This window comes from Narcine bancroftii, chromosome 1 (genome assembly GCF_036971445.1).
Source record: "Narcine bancroftii isolate sNarBan1 chromosome 1, sNarBan1.hap1, whole genome shotgun sequence".
Taxonomy (NCBI): domain Eukaryota; kingdom Metazoa; phylum Chordata; class Chondrichthyes; order Torpediniformes; family Narcinidae; genus Narcine; species Narcine bancroftii.
This window is the reverse complement of record NC_091469.1, coordinates 246,458,575-246,482,509: the sequence shown is the minus strand read 5'-3', so window position 1 is coordinate 246,482,509 and position 23,935 is coordinate 246,458,575. Positions and strand designations below refer to the sequence as shown.

At 41.4% G+C, this 23,935-nt stretch overlaps 1 protein-coding gene across 2 annotated transcripts in view; it reads left to right on the top strand.

Annotated features, from left to right (window-relative positions):
- LOC138740870 (anamorsin-like) overlaps positions 1–23,935 on the top strand; it is a 70,390-nt gene that overhangs the window by 11,407 nt on the left and 35,048 nt on the right. For both annotated transcript variants that reach the window (XM_069894119.1, XM_069894129.1), the window contains exon 3: positions 8,780–8,929. In XM_069894119.1, the coding sequence (XP_069750220.1) occupies positions 8,780–8,929 (150 nt within the window). The remainder of the gene's footprint in view (positions 1–8,779; positions 8,930–23,935) is intronic.

The following is a 23,935-nucleotide window of genomic DNA, read 5'->3' as shown; positions in this document are numbered from 1 at the left end:
GTCTCCGTCAAAGACCTTCAACACTGCAGGGTAACGAAAAGTAGACTTACAACCTTTACACCACAAAACTTCTTTAACTGGATTAAATCGACGTCAACGTTGAATGACATCTTGACTCAGATCAGGTTAAAAAAAGACTATTGTTCTGAATCAATAATGGGGTTTGTCGTTGTCTTGCATTTTGTACTGCAAGTCAAAGTATTGCTTCTCTATCCAATAACTCAAGACGTCGAATTATTACCGGTCTCGGGGATTGACCTGCTGAGTGTATTCTTCTTAAAGCTCTATGGGCTCTTCCAGTGCCAATCCCCTAGAGAAAAATTCTTGCCCTAATATTTGCGGAATCCAGTCTTTAAAGAAACGAAGAGGGTCTTGTCCTTCTATACCTTCTGGCAAACCAACAATTTTCACATTATTCCTCCTGCTTTGATTTTCCAAATAATCTATTTTTCTTTCTAGCTCCTTCTCATGATCTCCTAATTTTATGACTGATTTTTCAACCTTCAACACTTTTTCTGTGTTAGAAGTCACTTGTTGTTTACAGTCCAAAAAAGCAGTCTGAAATTTTTTAAATTCTTCAAAAGATGCATCCACACGTGTCTTAACCATATTTAATTCATTTGAACCATCTCATTCATTAGAGATGTCAACATAGGTTGAATAACTGCATTTAATTGCATATATTGTGAATCCATAAATCTCAGCTCTGCTCTCTCTGACATGGTGGCAGAACAAGGTAATTGGAGCTCCTGCTGCAATGCAACAAAAGGCATTTTAAAAGATTTACTGCGACTCCCAGCAACGGCATCCCGACTTCTTCAGGGAGTCGCCGCTGGTCTCCCCCTGCATCTTGTTGTTTTCTCATCCATTCGCGAAGAAAAACGACTTCTTCAGATTGTAATGCTGCCTGATGAATTTCCTTTTCAGCCTCCACAGGCGATCCTTGGGATTTAGGCAATGAAGAAATTGAGCCTGGGGCTGCTTCAAGTCGTCTAGGCCCCAAATCTTCAGCACTTCAAAAATGTATTTTCTTTTGAAATTGAGATTTAGTCTTTTTACCATTAGTGGCCATAATAATTCCTTAAAACTATAAACTAAAATTTAAAAAATTTAAACTTGGAAACAAAGGGTTAAAAAATGGGTATTTAAAAGCCTGGCCAGAGAGGTCGAGATTGCATGTCTAGACTCTACGCCATCTTGCCACGCCTCCCCCCCCCCCCATCTCCTTACAGATTTTCCCCTCCAATTTTCTCTTACTATTGGGCGGTCACACCTTTCCTGTTCCTCAATTCCACCCATATGGCCTCTGTAGATAAGTCCTTCTAGCTGTCCTGACCACACAACTGAGATATTTTCCCTGACTCGTCCATCTTTCATCCTTCCTCCTCTATCACGTCTGAAGCAACAGAACCCCAGAACATTAAGATGCCAGTCCTGCCCATTCTGCAGCCAAGTCTCACTAATGGCAATAATGTGATAATCTCTCCAGCACCTGGCACAGGAAGCAATACCCTGGAGGTCCTCTTCTTCAACCTATCATCTAACCCCCTGAACTTTCAGGACCTCCTCACCCTTCCTACTTTTGTCATTGGTCCCTATGTGGACCATGACATCTGGCTGATCACCCTCCCACCTAAGAACTCAATCTGAGATATTCTGTACCCTGGCACCAAGAAGACAACATACCATCCCGGGTTCATGATCTCCTCCATAAGAGCTCTCATCTGCCTTCCTAACTATGAAATCCCCTGTCGCTACAGCCCACCTCTTTTTCCCTCTTCCCTTCCCAGCACCAGACTCTATACCAATGACCTGGTTGCCATGGCTTGTAACCGATAGGTCATCCCCCTCAACAGTATTCAAAACGGTGTACTTGTTTTACAGGGTAATGCCACTTGGGGGCTGCTTCCTCTCCTACCCTCTACTTGTTTCCTAGGTGTAATAGTGTCCTGTAACTCCTATCTATTGCACCCTCTGCCTCCCGAATGCTCCGTAGTTTATCCACCGCCTGCTCCGAAGCCTCAACACGGCTTGTCAGGAACATTAGCTGGATGCACCTCACATTTGTACTCATCAGGAAAACTAGCGACTTCCCTAATAATCCACATCATACAAGAGGAGCATTACACTGCCCTGAGCTCCATTCTCATACTCTTTCTCTACCCCACTGGAAAGTCATGAAGAGTGATCCATAAACAGACTAAACAGGGCAAATTTTAGCTCAAGAGAGGACAGAGAAATCGAGGTGGTGTTGTGCATGAATCATAAAAAATTATCAAGTGGTGAAGGAGGCAAATGGCATGTTGGCTATTATTGTACAAGGGGTGGAGTTGAGAAATGGAGAAATGGAGGTGACTTGTTGCAGTTATACAGGGTCTGGTACACAGTTTTTGTGCCTTAGTTAAGACAGGATATACCATCATTGGGAGCTTCGGTCAAATTTGCCAAGCTGATTCCTGGGATGATAGGCTTGTCCTAAGATGAAGAAATTAGAGTTTAGAAGGATGAGAGGTGATCTGTTTGAATCATACCGTGCCCTCCTAATGTTTGGGATAAAGACATTTTTTTTACTTTATTTGCCCCTGTGCTACACAATTTTAAATTTGTAATCAAACAATTCACATATAATTTAAAATACCCATTCCATATTTTATTCAAGATTATTTATATACATATTACTTTGACCATGTAGAATTACAGGACTTTTTATACATAGTGCCCCCATTTCAGGGCACAATAATGTTTGGGACATTTGGCTTCACAGATGTTTGAGTTGCTTCATTTGTGCAGCTATAAGAGAGCTAGACTTGCTTCTAAGTTTTGATCACCTTTGGATTCTGTAACTTCCATTTTTCAACCTGAGGGCCAGAGTTGTGCCATTGAAAGTCAAAGAAGCCAGAATGAGGCTGAAAAACAAGAATAAAACAGTAAGAGACATCGCCCAACTCTTAGCAATACCAAAGTCATTAAGAAGAGTTCACTGATGAGAGTAATTGCGAAAGAACTGGTTGGCCAAGGAAGACCCCCACTGCCTGATGACAGAAGAATTCTCATTATAATGAAGAATAATCCTCAAGTGTATGTCTGACAGATCAGAAACACTCTTCAGGAGGCAGGTGTAGATGTATCAATGACTACTCTCCACAGAAGATCTCATAAAAAGAAATACAGAGGCTACATTGCAAGAAGCAAAGCACTAGTTAGCCACAGAAACAAGATATCCAGATTCCAGTGCATGAAGAAGTATTTAAGAGAGTCTGCAGAATTCTGGAAACGGGTCACGAGGACAGATGAGACCAAGATTAACCTGTTTCAGAGTGATGGCAGGAGCAAAGTGTGAAGGTGTAAAGGAACTGCCCAAGATCCAAAGCAGACCACCTTTGCCATGGTTCACATCTAGTAGTGTACCCTCTGTATTTCTGTTCATGAAGTCTTCTGTGGACAACAGTCATTGACACATCTACACCTGTCTCAAGAAAAGTGTTTTTGATCTGTTGGACATGCATTTGGGTATTTTTGTTCATAATGACGAAAATTGTTCGGTCATTAGCAGTGGAGGTCTTAGAATACCAGTCCTTTTGCACTTACTGAACTCATCGGTGCACTCTTTATTAATAATGTTCCAAACTGTTGATACTGGTATTGGTAAGGTTGGGCGATGAATCTTACTGTTTTTGTCTTATTTTTCAGTCTCAAAATGGCTTCTTTGACTCATTGGTACAACTCTGGTCCTCGTGTTAAAAAATGGCAGCTCCAGACTCCAAAGGTGATCAAAAGTTTCAAAGCAAGCCTTGCCCGCTTACACCTACACCAAGCAAATGAAACAAATGTCCCAAACATTATGGTGCCCTGAAATGAGGGGGTTATGTATAAAAGGTGCTGTAATTTCTACATGGTCAAACCAAAACGCTTAGAAATAATTTTGAATAAAATCTGCAATGTGCACTTTAATTACATATTAATGGTTTGATTACAAATTTTAAAAACTGTGGAGCTCAAAGGAAGAAATTGTCTTTGGCCCAAACATTGTGGAGGGCACAGTGCATGATCCTAAAAGGTTTATAGGATAGATAGTGAGATGTTTTCAATTAAGGTGGGTATTTAAAAACTGAACAGAGGGTTGTGAATGTTTGGCAATCTCTGCCCTAGAGGATTGTGGTGCCAGATCATTGGGATTTACAGAGGAAGTAGATAAATGTTTTGAGAGATCAGGAAATTGAGGACTGAGGGAGCTCGAACTGAAGAGAAGAGGCTGAAGGCAGATCAGGCATGAAAGTATTGTTTGGCAGGCAGGTTTCAAGAGGCCTCCTCCTGTTTTGTGATCTTGTGTATTGGGTATGAAATGCCTTTACTCAGATGTAAAACAGAAAATTGAGTACTTGGTCAAGCATCATCCACTGAGTGCGGTATGTTTGGATCTGTGGCCATCTGCTGATAAGCTATCTACTCACCCTTTCTTTATTGACCACTGACGCCTCCCTTCCGGAAAGACTGAACATTGTCAACGCGTAGTTTGTCAAGAACAGGTAATGCTGAAGAAAGCTCTGTATCCCCCTAATGAACAGGCCCCATGCATAGCAGCGGCCAAGGTGAGTAGTCCCTTATACAAGGCAGCAGGACCAAATACATAAGGTCAGGTACAAAAGGACTGCGCAGACCAATTGATAGAAGTCTTCACTGACATCTTCAACACCTCACTGCAGCAGTCATCGTTCTCGCAGGGTTCAAGACAGGCACCATCATGCCAGACCTCAAGAGGGCGAAAATAACAGGCCTCTGACTACTATCCTGTGGCACTGGCCTCCACAAGTATGCTTCAAGCATCTGGTGATGGAACGCATCAAAGCACACCTCCCAGAGATGCTGGACCCATTTCAATTAATCCACAGACAATTGCCTTGTCGCTTCACTCCATCCTAACCCACCTGAAGAACGACGCCTCATACCCCAGTCTGCTATTCATCGACTTCATGTTGGCATTTAATAAGGTCATTCCAGAAGTGGTTGGGTAAGCTGTCCTCACTGGGACTCAATGCCCCTCTTTATACCTGGATTTTGGTTTTTCTAATGGAAAGATTGTCCAGGTTGGTAGCAGAACATCAAGCACTCATCATGCTGAGTACTGGGTACACCTCATGGCTGTATGCTCAGCCTGCTTCTGTTCACACTGACCCATTACCAGATCCAGCTTTAACAGAGTCATCATTTGCAGATGACAGAACAGTTGTTGGCGTCATCAGCAAGAACAATGAGTCACACTGCAGAGAAGAGGTGGAAAATCTCGTGAAATGGTAACAGTAACAACCTGAGTCTCAACGTGGACAGGACGAAGGATTTGATCATGGACTTCAGGATGACCACTCACCTAAAACGTTGTCGTGGAGAGAGTAGAGAGCATAAAGTTCCTTGGAGTTCACTTAACTAGTGGCCTATCTTGGACACTCAACATCTCCTCACTTGACAGGAAGGCACCACATTGTCTGCACTTCTTGAGAAGACTGAAGCGGGCAAGGCTACTGGCCACCATCATATCAACCTTCTACAGGAGCTCTCTCCAGAGTGTCCTGGCTGGCTGTATTGCAGTGTGGTGCGGTTGCTGTAGAGAAATGGATTAGATGTCAATCATATGAATAGCAGTGAGGATCACTGAAGTCTCCCTCGCCCCATCAACATGATCTACCGGGATTGTTGTCTGAAGAGGGTGCACAAAATCATTCAGAACGCCTTTCTCTCTGCAAACTTAATCTTTCAGCTCCTCCTGTTGGTAAAGAGATACTGAAGTATCAGAGCCATCACCACCAGGCTGTGAGAATGCTGAACAACCAAAGGAACTGATTACACTAACCATCGAAGACTCCTGAAACAATATTTATTTACTTATATGTATTCTTTATTTTGTCTGGTGTGTGCCTGCATGTTTTGCACTGAAAACCGGAAAACTCTGTTTCTTTGGGTTGTACTTGTACAATCAGATGACAATAAATTTGACTTGCAGCATATGAAGCTTTCCTCTCTTCCACTGGTTCCTCCCATTTAACCACTGCCTTTTGATACTGACCCAGTTGCAGCTACAATTGAATCTCCATGCCTTTCCTGGTCCATCTGCTCCGTGAACCTTGCTAAGATCCATTTAGGCTTCATCAAATGAGCCATGCTTGTCATTCAAAGCAACCCACACAGGGAGTGGGTCCTGACTCCCTACAATGACGCTGGGCATCAGACTCTATGTACTTCTAAGCCACTGGTCCTTTTCATATTCAGCGTCTGCATGGAGGCCGGCTAAAAGCTAAATGAAAAGGTATCTTTTACCTATTCAAGCAGGCCCAAAAAAGCCTGCTCCCCTTTCAGCTTGGAGGCAGCTGGGTCATTGATGGAGCGTTCAGGAGGCATGGCTACTGATGCCATGATGCCATGTAATCGTGCCAAGCGATGACTGACTTCATTACCCATAATCCCCAGGCAGCTGGAACTGCTCTGCGTTTTCCAGAATGGTTCCAGCTGCGTGGGGGATTATGGGTAGGGTAGATGGCAATTTTTCTGCTGCGCCAACAAGTGGCCCCAAAGGCCGAAGTGGCCCAGTGAAGAGCCGGAGGTAGGAGGAGCCGGCGGGGCTGGTCACAACCCTCCCCGATAGCCCGGCCCCTGCTCCCCTGATGACCCCCACCAGCTGCCATGCCCTGATGGACCCCATCAGCCGCCTCTGCCCTAATGGGGTCATGGAGAGAGAGGGGTGAGTGATAGAAATAAAAGTGAGATGGGTCACGGGCTGATGGCATCACCGTAACACCATCAGCCATTTGCAGCAGCGGTACATTCATGATGCGTGGCAGAGTGCTCTGGTCTGCCGCTGACACTATCTCAGAGAGGGATTGGAGTCAGCACCTTGGAGCTGGTCGGGGAGCATTCATGAAAGTAAGTTTTCTGGCATGAGGGCGGAGAATCTCTGCATTTAAGATCAGATTCTTTTGTATTGTGAAAGATTCAATGCCCATGAGCTTCTCATATGTGGTCCACAGGTATCAGCCTAGCTTGAGGGGTAACAGAAGTAAGAGAGATCGAAATGGGGGGCATAAAGTTTATCTAAGAGCTGGTGTTGAATCATTGGTCTCTACGAGGGACTATTGTTAAATTAATTTGTCACCAACATTGTCACTGAGAGGCATCGGTGTCCTACACTGGTTGCTATGACAAGTCACCACCTGTGACAGTTACTGTTGGACCATCATATTGGTATTGCTGCTCAGTCATCATCATTCATCAGTCCTCCCTGACTCTTTGACCAAGTCTGCCGACCATTTATACTAATTCTGCCTTCATTTCATTGACCCTTCCACAATCTACCACTAATCTGTACCATGGACAATCTGTACCATGGACAATCTGTACCATGGACGATCTGTACCATGGACGATCTGTACCATGGACGATCTGTACCATGGACGATCTGTACCATGGACGATCTGTACCATGGACGATCTGTACCATGGACGATCTGTACCATGGACGATCTGTACCATGGACGATCTGTACCATGGACGATCTGTACCATGGACGATCTGTACCATGGACGATCTGTACCATGGACGATCTGTACCATGGACGATCTGTACCATGGACGATCTGTACCATGGACGATCTGTACCATGGACGATCTGTACCATGGACGATCTGTACCATGGACGATCTGTACCATGGACGATCTGTACCATGGACGATCTGTACCATGGACGATCTGTACCATGGACGATCTGTACCATGGACGATCTGTACCATGGACGATCTGTACCATGGACGATCTGTACCATGGACGATCTGTACCATGGACGATCTGTACCATGGACGATCTGTACCATGGACGATCTGTACCATGGAGTGTTAAAACAAACAGGTACACCCAGGAAAAACCAACCTGATCACAGGGAGAAGGCACAGAATCTACATGGACAGTGCCAAGGTCAGGAATGAACCCAGATCTCTGGAACTGTGAAACCAGCTAAAGGGTCCTGATCCAAAACATTGACTTACCATTCCTACCCATTGATTTGGTTGAGCTGTTAAGCTCCTCCAGTTTCTCATTATGCCTGTCTGGTCTCTTGGGCAGTCACCAATGGACTTTTTGCCCAGACTGTGCTGCCATCCACCTCCACATACTGGAGTCAGTTCTGAGTGTCTTATGCTCCAGAGATCTGTAGTTGGCAGTTAAGCATGCTGCTGTCTCACCAATGACAATGTTCACCTTTGGACATCACATTTCAAGTCCCAGAGACCTGACCAATAAAATAATGGTCTTAATAAACTTGTGATTTCTCCTCCTCCATGAACAGTTCACATGTTGTGACTTTGCCCCTCTCTACACTGGCTGAGTTAGAACAATGAGCTGCCCAGATTTTCCTGTGCTGCCCATTAACTCTCTGTGGGACACCTTGTCCCATTTAATACTTTGCCAACTCGCTTCAGGTACTGGTTAGTCAGCTGTCATCTTGGTTGAGAAATGGCAGTTGAGTTTTTGTCACTACAAGTTGTATCCTTACAAGAACTGCTCTGATAGTGTTTCCTGCTTTGTTCAAGGTCCATTAATCTTCAGCATTGAGCAAAAAACACTTAACTGGTATCTAACTCTGCTGGAATATTATGCACCCCAAAGACTAAAGTAAAATTACTTGTGTTTATTTATATGTACTTTGATGTTGGATGGTGTTAATTGCCTCTGCTGCGTCCTGCAAGTTGGTGCTAGTGTGCATGCTGTCAATCAGACGTTGCTCTCTCTCCTTGCTTCCAGCTGCTCACAAGAGGTCCAGCTTTGACGTGGTCCTCTCTGGGGTCGTGCCAGACTCTGCCACTCTGCACACGTTTGACGTCTTTGCTGAAATAGCTCGCATTCTGAAGCCCGGAGGAAGATTTTACTTCAAGGAGCCTGTGTGTAAATCAGGTAACCTAACTTTGGACTTTTTATATCCAATGCAATATTGAAGTACAATGTTCCATGAAAATAGAAAAATGATAAAAATGCTAAGAATGATAAAACTGAACAATAATAAGTACCAAATACTATGGTCAGAGGAATAAAGCTGATATTGTCGATGTCCTTCCATTAGAAAGGGAAGTATTTGCGTCCAGTGAAGAGGGAGGATACCTCAGGCTGGAAAGCCTGAGATTCAATTACAGGGAACAGGAGTGCAAGGCTACAGGAGCTGCAGTGGGTCATCATAAAACTGAAAATGGGGCAGAAGATAAAAATGGCAACAAGCTCATCACCAGCAACCACTTGCGACATTGTTTAAATGTATACAGGAGACCATTCAATTTTTAAACTAAGGTGAGGATTATGAGAAACCATCACATGACCTGTATCTGGGCTCCATGTAGAAAGGAAATGGGGTTTGAGATCTGGAAGAGGGAAAGAATAAGGTATGCCATTAAACTAGTAGGTGCCATGGGGAAGGGAACATCTATTTGGCTGGTAGGGAGAGTGAGCCCACATAGAGAAGGCAGCCCCTTTGATGTAGGGAGAGGAGGAAGGTAGTGGTAATGTATAGGAGGTGGTGAGTAGTCACAACTTAGCTCTGAATTAGAAGCAAGGACGTTAGAATGTGAGGACAGAGCTCATGGTGGTGTGTTTGAAAGGCAAAGCCAGAATCAGGGCTGATTATTATGAGTGAAGAGCTCCTGCATGCAGAAGAGAGACCGATTGGAGGGACAAGTTTTAAGTTTATTTTTTTAAATTAAGGATACAGCACAGAAATAGGCCCTTTCAGCCCACGAGGCCATGCCTCCCAAATGCACCATTGAAACCAATTAACCTATTCACCCTGTATGTCAACTCGCTTCAGGTACTGGTTGGTCAGCTCTCATCTTGTTTGGAATGTGGGAAGAAGCTGGACCTCCTGGAGAAAACCCATTTGGATGCAGGGAAATCTACAAACTCTTCACAGACAGCAGCAGATTCAATCCATGGTTACTAGTCCAAGTGCCATTTTCATTTGTATGTCAGCATCACACCCAAAATAGACAAGACCGCTGCAAAATGATCCCCTGATGAACTCATAGGTTGCCCAGAGTTTGTTCCAGAGGGCTGGTGTGTTCATTTGTCTTCATTTGGCCATGATGATCTCCATGCTTCTGCCATGAGAGAAAAGGGTTTAAAGAATAGAAGACACAAGAGACAGTTATAAGGTGAAATCCAGAGAAAACAGTGAACTGTTAGAGGACTCAGAGAGTTAGGCAGTCTCTGTGGAGAGAAAGGGGTAGTCAGAGCTTCAGGTCAAAACCCTGCGACAGGATTGCAGGTGGAGGACTGTGTTAGTTGAGGGAGAAGCACAAATAGCAGATGCTCGAATCTTGAGCAAGCCAAGCAAAGCTGGAGGGACTTGGTGGGTCAGGCAGCATCGTGGAGAGAAATGGAGAGTCAATGTTTCGAGGCTATTAATTGAGGGAAATACGGACCTCTTTTTAAAGGAGTGAAACTTGAAGTAGCCAGTTAGTTGAGACTGCAGTCTCAGATGGGGAGGGGAAATACATCTGATGTGGGATGTCTGGGTTTTCTAAACAAAGGGCAACATAACATAGGGGCTTGTAGATGAAAGTGATTTGGGGATGGAAAATGCAATGTTGACCCACAGGTAATTTTCAGGTGATCAGCAGTGACTGGAGCCTCAATTCTTTAATGTCTCAACCAAGAATGACTGGAATCTCAAGCTTCCTGGCAATGGAAAGCTGGGTTAGGGTATAAGGACCCAAAAAATCTGCAAAATAAGATCTATGCAGTTTGGTGAGTGGTGTGGACAAGAAGTAGCAGATAGACGATAATGAGGAAATATACACTTTGATTCGATTTCATTGAAAAGTCGAGCTTTTTATGGCATCTTCTGTTGTCCTTGTGAATAAACCCCTGCAGTGGAGCAGATGATTCAGAAGATGAAGTCTCTGTTGACTTTAGTGCAGAGGAATTGGAGTCTTGCAGTAATATACAGGACGTTTGTGATAACACACTCCAGTTGGTTACTATTGTGATTTTCCCAGAGAGGAGGATGCCATCTATCCTCCCTTGAGAAACCTCTCTTGAAAGTGAATTAAATTATTCCTTGTGGTGTAGGTCAAGATGTTGTTAATTTGTAGAAGTGGATTTTGTACAGACACAAGAATTTATTGTGTATTGGACTGCAAGCTGTCTCATTTCCCTGAAAAAAGTGTCTCAGAAGACTGAAGCAGGCAAAGCAATAGGCCACCATTATATCAACCTTCTACAGGAGCACTATCGAGAGCGTCTTGGCTGGCTGCATCACAGAGTAGTATGGTTGCTGCAGAGAAATGGATCAGAGGTCAATCCACAGGACCATAAGAGTGGCAGAGGGTATCACTAGAGTCTTCCTTCTCCCATCCACGTGATCTAAAGGATCAATTTTCAAAATCATTAAGGACTCCTACTAGTACCTACACCGACAGACCATCTTTCAGCTGCTCCCATACAGGAGAAGAGCCAGCTAGCTGAAGAAACCGCTTCTTCTCACGGGCAGTGCGTATACTGAACAACCAAAGGAACTGCTCACACTAACCATCCGAAGACTCTCTTGTCCAACATATGTATTATTTATTTGTATGTGTGTTACGTCTGGTTGTATGTCTGCATGATTTTGCACAGTATACTGGGGAACGCTGTTTCATCGGGTCATATTTGCACAATCAGATAACAATAAACTTGAGTCTCTTGTGGCTACAGGATCTTCCATCTGTTCCCCCTGACTATCGAATTCCCTGTGACTATCACTGTACCTGACTTCACCCTTGACTTATTCTAATCAGTTCCCACTTCGTCAGATTTAAAGCATTACAAGTGATGGGAGGCCTTCTTGCCCAAGAAAATGACAATTAGTGTACTATCATGAAACTCTCAAAGCATTTCATCACAGTAGTCATTGAGGCAACTCGACTACTCTTCCTGGGCACCGACCATTACGATTTTGAAGCAGGTGAGAACCTCGCATGCACCGATAAGAGATTGAAAATGCCCCTGATTAGTGTCAAGGAAGGGTCAAAGTCTGATAGCTACTGGGGAAAACACTGTTATTGAACTTGGTGGACATTAGGCTTTTTTAAAGTACCGGCCCATTAGTCTGAGCCACTCAGTTACACTAGCTGGCCAATTAACTTTCTATATTCATACAACTTTAGAATGTGGGAGGCTACCAGAGCACCCAGAGGAAAAGCACACAGACATGGGGAGAATGTACAAATTCCTCACAGACAGCACTGGATTTGGCCCTGTCACAATGTTTGGTCAAGCCCAAAGGTAGCAGTGAGAAGAGGTTATGATCAGGGTAATGGGGTCCTTTAAGATGTTGGCTGCCTCATATTCCAAAGAGAAGTTCTGAAGCTGGGCTTACACAGGTAGAAGGAGAGATGGGAGTCAGACTTGAGCACAACCATCAATGAAGAGTGGTGACTGGGGTCATTAATGCCAGATTCAGGTTGATGCAATACAACTTTGTGCTCCAGTTGTACCTCACACCACAAAAATAACACGTTATTTCAGAAATGTGCTTTTGGTGTGATGTGGAAGTTGGAACTCTCTGGGAAGACCTGGGAGACATTCTTGAAAACAAAAATTACAAAAGTAGATTTTCGACAGGTTTTGGAGTTGTACCCTCTCGAAGATTGTGAGTTTTAAACTGTCCAAATACCAAATTTCGCTAGTGATGGTCACTTTGGCGGTAGCCAGGAGTGTATTGCATTTACATGGAAGTCTGACTCCCAATTAAATACCACACAATGGAATGTGGAAATGCAGAATTGCATTCCCCTGGGAAAAAAAATCACAGGCAATATAAGTGTTACAGAGTAATATAGATATATTTTTGGGAGATAAATTGAGAAAGGTTTGTTAGAGTAGGTTACATACAAACACTTTAAAACAGATCTTATTTGAAATACTGGAGCTCTGCTAATGCTAGACATAACGAGCAAACAGCCTTTGCAATAGCTTTGGAGAGTGCCCAAGAGACTTCACTAATGGATTGTTGCTTACAAAAAGGCAACAGATGAAAGAGCTTGTCGGAGCCGCAGATTGACTGGAGCATGTGGTTTTGCAAGCAGAGAGAATCAAGCAGGCTTTCTCTGTGTGTGTGTGAGAGAGAGAAAGAGACATAGAGACCAGTGTTACACCCAGCAACAGGAACTGGGAGAGGAACAGAACAAGCAGGCAAGTTTGTGGAAAACACCATTTGCAAGACAGGTTGTGAGTTCTTAATTCAGCCTGATCAAAGCCCTTGTGGATCATTCAAAAGGAGAGGACTGGATTTCTAATATTTCACTTGGAATAAGAGAAACAAAAAGGAAGTCTGTGGTGACCAAAAAGAAAGAGGTTATCATCTGGAGAACCCTGAAGGGGGCAAGTTTCATCAGTAAGACACTGGATGGCTGATTAAAAAGGAATCGGTTGTGGATCTCATCGTACAACAAATCTCCCTCTGAAAACCGACAAGAACCTTCCTAAGCGGTAACCATATACCTTTCAAGCACCAAAACCTGGTGAACATCATAAATGTTAAATTCTGTGCACAGTATAAGAATTGCCTGCAACCAGTGAACATGGAGGATGAGGAGTGAAATTGGACTGTGAATCAAAAAACTTTTCTGAACTTACACACACATTACATACACATGCGCTTAGAATTAGAAGGGGTTTAAGTTAGGTTAGTTGAATCAATAGTGATAAAGTGATTCTGTTTTCATGTTTAAAGTTAATTAAAAGCAACTTTTGTTTAAGTAACCATTTATCTTGCTGCTGGGTTTATGGGTCCTCTGGGCTCATAAAATTGTATGGGGGCTCGTGATTTATTAGTTAATTGATTTTTTTCAAGCTAATTTAAAGCTTGTGTGTGGAAAAACAGCAGCAATGGATGTTGATACATTTTTGTCACATCCATCACCTGCAGAGCTGCAGAGCAAGAGAAAAGAGGAACTGATGGTTATTTCTAAGGCATTAAAACTGAAAATACAAATACAGAGGATTTTAGTGAAATATATAGGTTATGGAAAATTTGTTGAGAAAGACTTAGAAAATTTTCCAGAGGACAGATCTGTTGAGTTGGAATTGGAGAAATTGAGGGTGGAAGAGGAAAGAAAGAAACGGAGGGTGTTGGAGGCTGAGAAACAGAGACAATATGAGGCATACCAAACTGAAAAACAAAGAGAAGAGGCTGAAAGCAGGATATATGAGGCTGAGGAAGCTGAAATATGGAGGAAATATGAGTTAGAGGAAGCTGATAAATGGAGGAAATATGAGTTAGCCAAAAAACGAAGGGAGGATGATGTAAGACAAAGAAAATATGACTTGGAAAAGATTGAAAGGAACAGACAGTTTCAATTAGAGAAGTTAAAAATTGAAATGGAGGGAAGAGACTGTAACTCCTGTGGAGAGGTTTTTGGCTAGTAGAGAGATAAATCTAGTTCCTCCTTTTGATGAGAGAGATATAGATACATATTTTCAGCTTTTTGAAAAGGTTGCTGAGATCTAAAGATGGCCAAAAGAAAAATGACCTCATGCTCCAAAGTGTATCAAAGGGAAAAGCACAAATTGCATATTCTAGTTTGACTACAGAGAAAGTTGCAAATTATGATGCTGTTAAACGAGCAGTATTGAAAGCTTATAGTTGGTTCCAGAAGCAGAAAGACAAAAATTCAGGAGTTTGGTGAAAGCATAGAATAAATCTTACGTGGATTTTGCTCTGAGAAAATCTGTATATTTTGACCGTTGGTGCGCTTCAAAAGGAATAAATAATGATTTTGACAGATTGAGAGAATTAATATTATTTGAGCAAATTAAAAGGTGTGTTCCAAATGAGATTAAATTATACCTGGATGAGAGAGATGTGGGGATGTGTTGGCAAAAGGCTAGATTAGTATACGAATTTGCCCTAATATACAAAAATAAATTTCAGAATAGTAACCATTTTGAGAGCAAATGTGGAACAGATTAATAAGCCTGTTCAGAAGGTGAATGTGGAGCAGATAATTAAGCTTGGAGAGAATGTTAAGAGAAAAGATGAAGGTAAGGTGGGAAAGGACAGAACTTCTGGATTTGTTTGTCATTTTTGTAAGAAACCTGGTCATTATTGCAAATTGTCTAGTATTGACAACTTTGATTAAAGGTGTTGGAGGTGAGGTAGAGTCAATATCTCTTCACATTATAGTGCTAAATTCAGAATTAGTTAAAGGACCTGTTGTAGTAGGAGTAATTTCAAAGTTACCCATGCAGGATGTCTCGTTTTTATTAGGGAATGATTTGGCAAAGGATAAAGTTAGGTCAGTTTTGAGATTAACAAACCAGCCTAGTAAAGGTGAGGTTGCAGAGGATTGTGGCATATATCCTGCATGAGCGGTTACAAGGTCTTTGTCTAAGAAAATGTTGATAACTGAAGAAGATCCAGTTGAAAGAGACTTGCCCAGTGCTTCTAAAATAGTTTTGAAAGAGCAGGGTAACTGTGAGAGTGAGGATTTCTCTTTGTCAAGGAAAGAGTCAATTCAGCAACAGAAAACAGATACAGATCTTATTGACTGAAGGGACAAGGCAGTAAGTGAACACGAGATTAAAGAAATGGCTGGTGGATATTACTTGAAGGGTGAATTGTTTTTTAAATTTTTTATAAATTTAAGATACATACATTAAAAAAAACAATTAACCCCACTACACCCTCCCACCAACCCCAACTAACCCCTCAAGAGGAGCAAAACAAAATATATCAGTTAATTACATACACTGTGTGACATCCCAAACTAACAATACCAGAGAGAAAAAAAATAAGATATTTCCAAAACCATATATTTCAAATAAGGTGACTACATCTTAACAAATAAAGAGTAATTATTATACAGGTTATATGTTATCTTCTTCAAATAAATACATGCCAATGAACCATATTCAATTCCACATTATCATTCCATGTAATCGCAATACATTTCCACACTACCGCCAATACCTGACGAATGAATGCTATCTGAAACTAATCCAACGTTAAACCAGAAGTTAAAGATACACTATAACCCAACAAAAAAAATAATGTATCCAATGATAATTTAATCTTGAATAAATCTTCCAAAAGGTTTTTAATTTTTATCCAAAATTATTGAACTTTGTCACAAGACCAAACTGCATATAAAAACATTTCAGTGTGAATCCCACATCTAAAACACAAATCTGAATTACTGAAACCATATCTTTTTAACTTTTCAGGAGTCAAATATAACTGATGTAAAAAAAAATTATCTTGCATTATATCTTGCATTAATCAGTTTAGTCACAATCTCTTGACACATAACTTCCCATTCCTCCTGGGATATATCAAAAGATAAATCTTTCTCCCATTTAATTCTAGATTTACTTAAATCTGGTTTACTCATCTTTTAACAAAGCATACATAATTCCCTTTTTTAATGCATCCAAAATTGAAGTCTCAAACTTAGTTAATTTAGGTAGCATCATTTCTCTTCCAAAATTATCTATCATTAATGCTCGCACCTGATAATAAGGAATTAGACAGTATCCCAAACTTCTGCCAAAGTCGAGTAAAGGAAAGAAGTTGTCCATCTTCAAAATAGTCACCCACCATTTTAATACCCTTAGAATCCCAAATCCTTAAATACTGATTATTCATTGAAAAAGAAATAACTTTATTATGATATAATAGAGTTTGAGCCATAATTTTACCTCCAGACCTATAATATAATTTCTTTTTGTCCAAATCTCCAACAAATGCTTTAAAACAAGTACATTCTTTTTTTATTTGGCTTGGCTTCGCGGACGAAGATTTATGGAGGGGGTAAAAGTCCACGTCAGCTGCAGGCTCGTTTGTGGCTGACAAGTCCGATGCGGGACAGGCAGACACGGTTGCAGCGGCTGCAGGGGAAAATTGGTTGGTTGGGTTTTTCCTCCTTTGCCTTTTGTCAGTGAGGTGGGCTCTGTGGTCTTCTTCAAAGGAGTTTGCTGCCCGCCAAACTGTGAGGCGCCAAGATGCACGGTTTGAGGCGATAATCAGCCCACTGGCGGTGGTCAATGTGGCAGGCACCAAGAGATTTCTTTAGGCAGTCCTTGTACCTTTTCTTTGGTGCACCTCTGTCACGGTGGCCAGTGGAGAGCTCGCCATATAACACGATTTTGGGAAGGTGATGGTCCTCCATTCTGGAGACGTGACCCATCCAGCGCAGCTGGATCTTCAGCAGCGTGGACTCGATGCTTTATAACCCTGCAAAAAATGGGGACTCCACTTAAATATAAATTGATGAACATTGAGCTCCGATATACAAGCCAATTCAACTTTAGCCCACCCAGGAGATTGAATTACATGAAACATCCTATTAATAAATTTTAATTGGGCAGGCTGATAAAAATTCTGAAAATGAAGTAATTGAAGTCTTCCCAAAGCATACTTCCAAGTCAATTTTTGCAATGCTACTCTAGCTAATTTACCTTTCCACAAAAACATTCTCACAGTGGCATTCAATTCCTGAAAAAAATACCTTTGGGAGTACACATGGAATTGACTGAAAAAGTTATTGAGTATGTGGGAAAATGTTCATCTTGATACAGTTCACATGGCCTATTAACGTTGTAGGAAGATCTTTCCACTTATTCAAATCTACTTTAATTTTTTTTTAACAAAGGAACTTAGTTTAATTTATATAAAGACTGATAATTTACATCAACGGTTACCCCTAAATATTTAATTTTATTAGACCATCTCAATCTTGTAATCTGTTTACAATTAGTATAGTCCTCGTCTGAAATTGGTAATATTTTGTTCTTGTCCCAATTAACTTTATACCTAGACATTGCTCCATATTGTTCCAAACAATCTTGCAAATATCTCAAAGATTGTTCAGGATGTGTTAAATATATCAAAACATCATCTGCAAAGAAATTAATCTTATACTTGTCTTCAACAATTTTTATTCCTTTAATATTACTATTTAGTCTAATAGCTTGAGCCAATGGTTCTATGACCAATGCAAATAAGGCTGGTGACAATGGGCAACCCTGACGTGTTGATCTAGATAAATTGAATGAAGAAGTTGTTTGTCCATTCGTCACCACCCTAGCAACTGGATTTTTATTTAGTGCCTTAACCCAGCCAGTAAAAAGTGGCCTGAACTTAAATTTTCTAGTATTTTCAATAAAAAATGCCATTCCACTTGGTCAAAAGCTTTTTCTGCATCAAGCGCAACTATCATTGGTTGGTTGGGTTGATGTCTTGAAGCATTCATCAAAGTAATCAGTCTAAGAATATTATCCGAAGCATATCCTGAATAAAACCTGCCTGATCAACATGTACAAATTGTGGTAAATATTTAACAAGTCTATTTGCTAATACCTTAGCTACTATTTTATAATCTGCATTCAATAAAGAAATTGGCCGATATGAAGTTACTTTCAAAGGGTCTCTGTCTTTCTTTGGAATTGCTTTTGAAAAAGAATCTGGTAATGATTCCTCTTCTGTTGCTTCTTTAAACACATCCATGAATACAGAGGACAAAATTTCATAAAATTCCTTATAAAACAGCAGTAAATCTCCAGGAGATTTCCCATTTTGGCATAGTCTGTATAGCCTCCTTAATTTCAAGATCTGTAAATGGAACCAACAATTCCCTCACATCCTCATCCCTTAAAACCGGCAAATCTAAAGCAGATTTAAAAAATCATCAAAACCATTATCCTGAACCTTCTCAGAGTTATATAACTCTTGATAGAATGAACAAAATTGATCATTAATTTCCTGGGGTTTATGAATAACTGTCAAATTCTTTTTTACTGCATTAATTGTCCTCTAAGCCTGTTTGGTCTTCAATTGCCAAGCTAGAACCTTATGGTCTATCCCCTAATTCATAATAACATTGTTTAGATCTTTGATTAATCTTTCACATTGGTATGCTTGTAATGTATTATAATGGTTTCAGTTAAAGCTCCTTTTTTTGTCATCAAAGTTGCCACTCCTCTAGCCTTAGAATTAAAAGAAGAAGCAATAACATGTCCAACCCATTCCTGTTTCAACTTCATATGGTCTCTCTCAGACAAATGTGTTTCCTGTAAAAAGCAGTATCAACCTTCATTTTTTTAATATGTGCCAATACATGCTTTTGTTTAATCGAGTTATTAATAAAAGTTGCAAAATTCAATTTAGCCATATTTTACTAAAAAAAGAACCTCACACAGCAAGTACAAGCACAAAATAAAAGTTCCCTTTGTGGGGAAAAGAATTACCTCCTTTAAAACAACAATAACACCCCCCCCAAAAAAAATAAAAAAAACCCAAAACTACAACAAATATAGTAAGTCTCCAATTAACTGGGTGTGGTCAATATGACTCGTGGGAGATGAATTAGGAAGTATCAGAGTCATTCACCCCCACCCCCCCCCCCCCCCAGCTGAGCTTCTTTAGAAATTAATCATTCTGTCCAAGTTCATCCTACTGTCTCCAGTCAGGACAAAGATTGTTCATGGTCTTTAATGTCAAGTAAACTTTCTGACATTCCGCCTTTCTTCCCATTCCCATTCCTCTTCTCAGATATTTTCCTCTTAGGCGATTGTGGTCGATCAGAACTAGCACATATATCTGGCAAAGAATTAGCAAAGGTTAATGCCTCATAATCACTCTCCTAAAATCGAAAAGCAAACTTATAGCCTTTTCCCCACAATACCTCTTTGGTAGAGTTAAATTCCTCAACTCAAATCTGCATTAAAAAAATACTCTTACCCTGGACCGTCAGTGGAGTCTGACTTTGACGGGCTTTCTGAACAGCCATCCGCAAAATCATCTCCCTATCTTGGTGCCTCAAACATCGAATTAGCACAGCCCGGGGAGGCTCTCCTGAGTAAGGTTTCTTCCTTAATGCCCTATACGCTCTATCAAATTCCAGGCCATTTGTAAAAAATTTAACATCTAAGACATCCAGAATCCACTTCTTAAAAAACTTGACTGGATCTGAGCCTTTAATATCTTTTGGAAGTCCCACTATCTTTACATTATTACGTTGGCTTTGATTTTCCAAAGAATCAATCTTCTTCAACAACTCCCTCTTCTGAACTTCCCATCCCGTAAAGGAATCTTCCACTTTCTCCCTCTTTTCTCTATTTTGCTCCACTTGATCCCGATATTCAGAAAATGGCTCTTCAATTTACTTAACATTTCTAACATTTATTATTATCAGTTTTCATTGTCTCTTCTCTTTGGCTTGGCTTCGCGGTCGAAGATTCAAGGAGGGGGTAAATGTCCACGTTAGCTGCAGGCTCGTTTGTGGCTGACAAGTCCGATGCGGGACAGGCAGACACGGTTGCAGCGGAAAATTGGTTGGTTGGAGATGGGTGTTGGGTTTTTCCTCCTTTGTCTTTTGTCAGTGAGGTGGGCTCTGCGGTCTTCTTCAAAGGAGGTTGCTGCCCGGCGAACTGTGAGGTGCCAAGATGTACGGTTTGAGGCGATATCAGCCCACTGGCGGTGGTCAATGTGGCAGGCACCAAGAGATTTCTTTACGCAGTCCTTGTACCTCTTTGGTGCACCTCTGTCACGGTGGCCAGTGGAGAGCTCGCCATATAACACGATCTTGGGAAGGCGATGGTTCTCCATTCTGGAGACGTGACCCACCCAGTGCAGCTGGACTCGATGCTGTCGGCCTCTGCCATCTCGAGTACTTCGATGTTAGGGATGAAGGCACTCCAATGAATGTTGAGGATGGAGCAGAGACAACGCTGGTGGAAGTGTTCTAGGAGTCGTAGGTGATGCCGGTAGAGGACCCATGATTCGGAGCCGAACAGGAGTGTGGGTATGACAACGGCTCTGTATACGCTTATCTTTGTGATGTTTTTCAGTTGGTTGTTTTTTCAGACTCTTTTGTGTAGTCTTCCAAAGGCGCTATTTGCCTTGGCGAGTCTGTTGTCTATCTCGTTGTCGATCCTTGCATCTGATGAAATGGTGCAGCCGAGATAGTGCAGACCATTTTGAGTTTTGTGTGCCCGATGGAGATGTGGGGGGGCTGGTAGTCATGGTGGGGAGCTGGCTGATGGCTGATTGTAGACATATTCATTTTAACTGATGAAACTTCTTCACAAAGATTATTCATTCTTCCCTTCATATCCATAAATCCTTGATTCATCTGAGAAGTCATCTGAAAAGCCATATTTTCCATCTGTTTAGCAATACCTTCCAAAACAGAAAAAAACTGTTTCAATCCCAATCTCATCCATTTCTGGAGACTTCTCAGTGAAAACATCAGTTTGAGGCCTACCTTCCATGATTTTAGCTGCTGCAGTTAAAATTGCTTCTTTTTCAACATCCAGCAGGGCAGGACTTTCTTCCTCCTTTTCACCTGCTATCTTTGCCAATGTCGGGTCAATCTCCTCAGCGCAACGCTGAACGAGTCCCTCCACAGCCCTGCCCAGCTTGAGCAAATCACGTATGCGCATACCCAGAAGTCTCGACGGCTGCGTAGGTGCATCTTCTGACACCACTGCGAGCCATCATGCCGCCAGCCACACACACGTGCTCGGGCTGGCTGGTAGAGGGCACCGCTAAGCACCACTCGGCTGCCTCGTCCATGCACCTGACAATGTGGGTGCGCACCTCCGGTTCTGCTGGGAAGCTGGAAGAACCAGCGCCATCTTGCAAATGCATGAGAGGTGCTAGTGTGATACTTAACCTGCAGGGTGTTCGTTGTTGCTTGGGAGCAGCTCCAATCGACTCCTTGGCTTCCTTCTGGTGAGTAGGCCTCAATTCTTCAGCACTTTTAAAAGGTGGGTTTTTTTTGCAATTGGCTTTTTGTTTTCTTCACGTTTGCAGCCATTAGTATGTATTTTGTCTTCAGTTGTTTTCAAGAACTTTTCCAGGTTTTATAATTCGGGCATTGAGTTCAGCTGAGGCGAGGTGGTTTTACATGTCTTCTCCCTAAGCCATCTGGCCCAGCTGATAGAGACTTGCCCAATGCTTCTGAAATTGTTTTGAAAGAGCAGGGTAATTGTGAGAGTAAGGATTTCTCTTTGTCAAGGAAAGAGTTAATTCAACAACAAAAAAAATACAGATCGTTGAATTAAGGGACAAAGCAATAAGTGAACAGGAAATTAAAGAAATGGCTTGTGGATATTACTTAAAGGGTGATCTGTTGATGAGAAAATGGAGACCTCTTGATATACCTGCTCATGAACAGTAGGGGGGGAAGGGGGGGGGTGTGATTCATCAGGTGGTTGTTCCTAGAAATTACCAGAATAAAATTTTAAATCTAACCCACAGTACACCTTTGGGTAGTCATCTTGGTGTAAAGAAAACCATGAATAAGATTTTGAGACCGTTTTTCTGCCCTGGTTTGAGGAAGGATTTTGTAAATTGGTGCCGGACATGTCACTTTTGTCAGGTTGTGGGGAAACCTAACCAGGGTCCTCCAGTGGCTCCATTGCAACCTATTCCTGTTGTTGGGGAACCTTTCACTAGGGTTATTGTGGATGTGTAGGTGCTCTGTCTAAAACTAAATCTGGGAATCAGTACTTATTAACAATCATGTGTCGAGATTTCCAGAACCTCTACCATTAAGGAATATTAAAGGCAAAACGGTGGTAAAGGCTCTGGAAAGATTTTTCCACAGTTTTTGGATTACCTAAAGAGAGCCAGAGTGGACAAAGATCCAACTTTGTCATAATTGATTTATGAGTTGGGAATGAAACAGATTACTTCATCTGCGTACCATCCTGAAACTCAGAGAGCTTTGGAAATATTTGATTCTACTTTTAAAAATATGATTAGGATTTATTTTATGGAGAATGGAAAAGATGGGGACGAAGGTATTTATTTATTGTTATTTGCAGCAAGGAGGCTGTGCAAGAGTCATTAGGTTTCAGCCCTTTAGAAATCGTGTTTGGACATCAGGTTAGAGGACCATTAATATTGATAAAAGAACATTTGGTTCATGAGGATGTGCAGTTGAACTTGCTGGATTATGTTTCTAAAGTTATAGATAGGTTACAAAAAGTGTGGACTTTGGCTCAAGAGAATTTAGAAATGGCTCAGGGTAAAATTAAGCATTTATTTGACAGGAAAGCTTAAGTGAGGAATTTTAAGACAGGAAGTAAAATTTTGATTTTGTTTCCAACACCTGACAGTCCTTTGAGAGGTAAATTTTCTGGACCGTATGTAGTTCAATCAAAACTAAATGATGTTAATTATGTTGTTAGCACTCCAGATTGAAGGAATAAAACAGATTTGTCACATAAATATGTTAAAACCTTATTATGAGGATAAGGTGGTGGAGAACAATCTGTATCAGAGGTGTTAGTTGTTGTCAAAGTGGAGGAAGTTATGGATCATCAGATTATGGAAACAGGATCTTGTGAGGGTAACCGTAAAGAACCCATGGGTCCTGTGCGCCTGTCTAACTCAGCAATTTTCAAAAATTTGGAGGAAAAGTTAGGCCATCTTAAATCACAAGCAGTTGAGAGAATTCATTTTGAAATATACAAATTTATTTCTTGATGTGCCAAAGAGGACATCAGTGATTTATCATGATGTAGATGTGAGAGAAGCAAGTTCCATAAAATAAATATTCAGAAGAGTAAAATCATGGATCAGGAGGTGGAATATATGTTGAGAAATAATATTATTAGACCTTCAAACTCAGATTGGAGTTCTTGTATTTTGGTACCAAAACCAGATGGAACTGTTAGGTTCTGTACAGATTACAGGAAGGTTAATTCAGTAACTCAAACTGATGCTTACCCTATTCCGAGAATAGATGACTGTATTGATAAAATTGGGAAAGCTAAATTTCTTACTAAGTTGGATTTGTTGAAGGGTTACTGGTGTGTACCTTTAACAAAGAGAGGAAAGAATATTTCAGCTTTTGTAACTCCATCCGGTTTATGAGTATAATGTGTTACCTTTTGGCATGAAAAATCCCCCTGCGTCATTCC